This window comes from Solanum stenotomum, chromosome 12 (assembly GCF_019186545.1).
Source record: "Solanum stenotomum isolate F172 chromosome 12, ASM1918654v1, whole genome shotgun sequence".
In the NCBI taxonomy this organism is placed as follows: domain Eukaryota; kingdom Viridiplantae; phylum Streptophyta; class Magnoliopsida; order Solanales; family Solanaceae; genus Solanum; species Solanum stenotomum.
This window is the reverse complement of record NC_064293.1, coordinates 15578746-15581338: the sequence shown is the minus strand read 5'-3', so window position 1 is coordinate 15581338 and position 2593 is coordinate 15578746. Positions and strand designations below refer to the sequence as shown.

The window sequence follows — 2593 nt, the reverse complement described above, 5'->3', positions numbered from 1 at the left end:
TAGATCACACGTACAAAAAGAAATCAATCAAACTGAAACTCAAAAACGGAGTCTACTTAAGTATTCAATAAAAGAAATTTAAATCATAAGAGAGAAACAATATGCAATAACTTGTAGCTTGTTAGAAGGTGTTAGGACTTTTGAGTGTTAATTATATTGTCACTTCCATTATCTTTAAGTCTAAATCAATGATTTTAACAATTTGTTATTTTAAATCATATATTAGTTGATACAACTCAATATTTTTTTATTAAATTTTATAAAATATAAACCTAGCTAATTATTCGGCACGATTATAAATTTATATAAAAATAGTCTATTTTATTAAAAGAAACATAAAAATCAGTTCGGTGCGATTTGATTCAGTCAACTTTTAAAAAAACCATTGGGTGGCGATGAAATTCGATCTCAGTACCATTTCCCATTTCCCCTTCGCTGATCACACAAAGACATTCATTAACCAACCAAACCCTTTTTACATGTTTTAACTTGTATACCTACTACTATCAGGTAAATAACAGATACATCAATAACATAACCCCAATGCACACAAGTATTTCTCATTACAAAGAAAAGAAACCAATACATCACAACCAAGCATAAAGATGCTTATTAAGTTTTGCAAGGGCAACAAATGCCTCTTTTTGAAAAGGTATAATAATAAATATAAGAAAAGAGTCAATGGTGGTGCTATGTTTGAAACAAATAGAAAGGAAATAACAAGAAAAATGTGCCCACAAGAGCATTCACAGCACAGCAGCAGATCATTCATTCTCTCTGCTTCTCAGGAAGAAAAAAAATAATCAGAAGCCAGCAATTCCATAACCTTTACCTCCGCCAAAGATATGTAACCTAGGCCCCCAAAGGCTTTGGTTTTAAAAATAATGCTGAGAGGTTGCATGGGGAAGTAGAATCAAAATTCCCCGTGCCTGTATTAATAAATAACCACGACAGACAAACAACGTATCATAAAGGAAAAGAAAATACTTATCCCAACAAAATCAAGCTGCCAGCTCAGAAGACATTATAATCCTGTTCTCTTTTATTCCCTTTCTAATTCCTTCATGAGACGCCATTGTCAACAGCAACAGTAAAGAATAAACTCATCGATGGCTCTAAGAAGCACAATAGCCACCAACCCTGGGGCCACAAAACAGTTAACTCTTTAACTTGGATTTCCAACCGGCATTGGCTGCCAATGTTGACCACCAGCTTGTCCGGCCATCTCATTGCCAAACTGCTCGGATGGAGTACTTAATTCAGCAGATGATGATCTACTAGGATGTGCTTCGGCATTTCCATGTCTTACAGTCTTATCATCAAATGCAATACGTTGGAAATTTTCTACAAGTAAATCAGGAGTAGACTTTTGTAGAGATTGAGGATTTGACACAGTTGAATTTTGAACCGATGGCGGCAGGAGCCAATGAAACCATTCATTTCTCCGCCTTAACTTTTCACCCTGCAACACCAGGAATAAATATTTTAGAAACTGTAACAGTTTTTGAGGCAAATACTATACAAATACTCTTAAAAGTGCTCCTAGTTATGAAACACTAAATGCCTAAATAGGCCCATGCAAGAGTGTAGATGCAAATACTACCAAAGTATTTTCATGGTTGGGCCATCAAGCAATTTCCTAGTTCTGAACATCTCAATCATCTCAGGACATCAGCAAACAAACACTATATAATTCAAACAGCAGCAACTGTGAACGTAGGACACATTAACAAGGATGAATTACAAATCATAATTTTGTTTCTAGAAGACCTACGTCAAAGAACATGGTGGGCAATGCATAAGGCTATTGAATTCTTAAAAATCATTTACAAGGGTAACAGACTCTAGGTGTACACAAGCCTCCGTGCTCACATCTCTAACGTCTTCAACAAGTGCTCCATTCTTTAGCAACACAAGCACTTCGCCAAAAACTCAAATAACACGTAGTGAACCCTTTCTTTTTGGCCAGAGAAAGTAGAGACTAAGGAGTCGTTTGGTTGGGAACAAGTTTATCCTGGGATGACTTATCCCACCATATATGGGATAGCTTATCCCACCACTATGGTATAAATGGTGGGATAAGTTATGCCAAACATGGCAACCAAACAAGACACAAAAATTTTATCCCATCACTATTTTCTTATCCCATGACTATTTATTTTTATCTCTCACACCAAGCGACCCCTAAAAGTCTAAATAGACCACAAACCACATATAGAAAGGATACCTGCACTTCTACAACAGTAGAGAACCTCACAGCATTCAGTATCAATTGTATATTATCTGTCAATTCCATTACCTGCAAAAATGAAAAAAGTGGTTCTTATCTTAAAACTGTTCGATGTATTTAATTGCATAAAATGAAATGTGGAACCATAAATCGATATTAGAGTATTATTTGGTCTTCATTTTTTTTTTATTACATTCAACTAATTTCATTTAGACTCCGTATTGTTCACAAAATTTCAGGTTTTCTTTTTCATCTCCGTTTACTCGACAATCTCCACAAGCACAAATTCCGCTTCTTATATGACCAAAATTTCTTTCACAAACCACCTATGCCCTCTATTAGAATAGGAATTCATTAAAAAAT

The 2593-nt window shown here is 35.1% G+C and overlaps 1 protein-coding gene across 3 annotated transcripts in view; it reads right to left on the bottom strand.

Annotated features, from left to right (window-relative positions):
• Positions 1-639: 639 nt before the first annotated feature.
• LOC125849311 (la-related protein 1C-like) overlaps positions 640-2593 on the bottom strand; it is a 20372-nt gene continuing 18418 nt past the window's right edge. The window contains exons 5-6 of one of the 3 annotated variants that reach the window (XM_049529377.1): positions 2228-2299; positions 640-1462 (exon numbers count right to left, since the gene is read on the bottom strand). In XM_049529377.1, coding sequence (XP_049385334.1) covers positions 1166-1462; positions 2228-2299 — 369 coding nt within the window. In that variant the 3' untranslated portion in view covers positions 640-1165. The remainder of the gene's footprint in view (positions 1463-2227; positions 2300-2593) is intronic. The other 2 variants (XM_049529378.1, XM_049529376.1) reach the window with 2 other exon arrangements.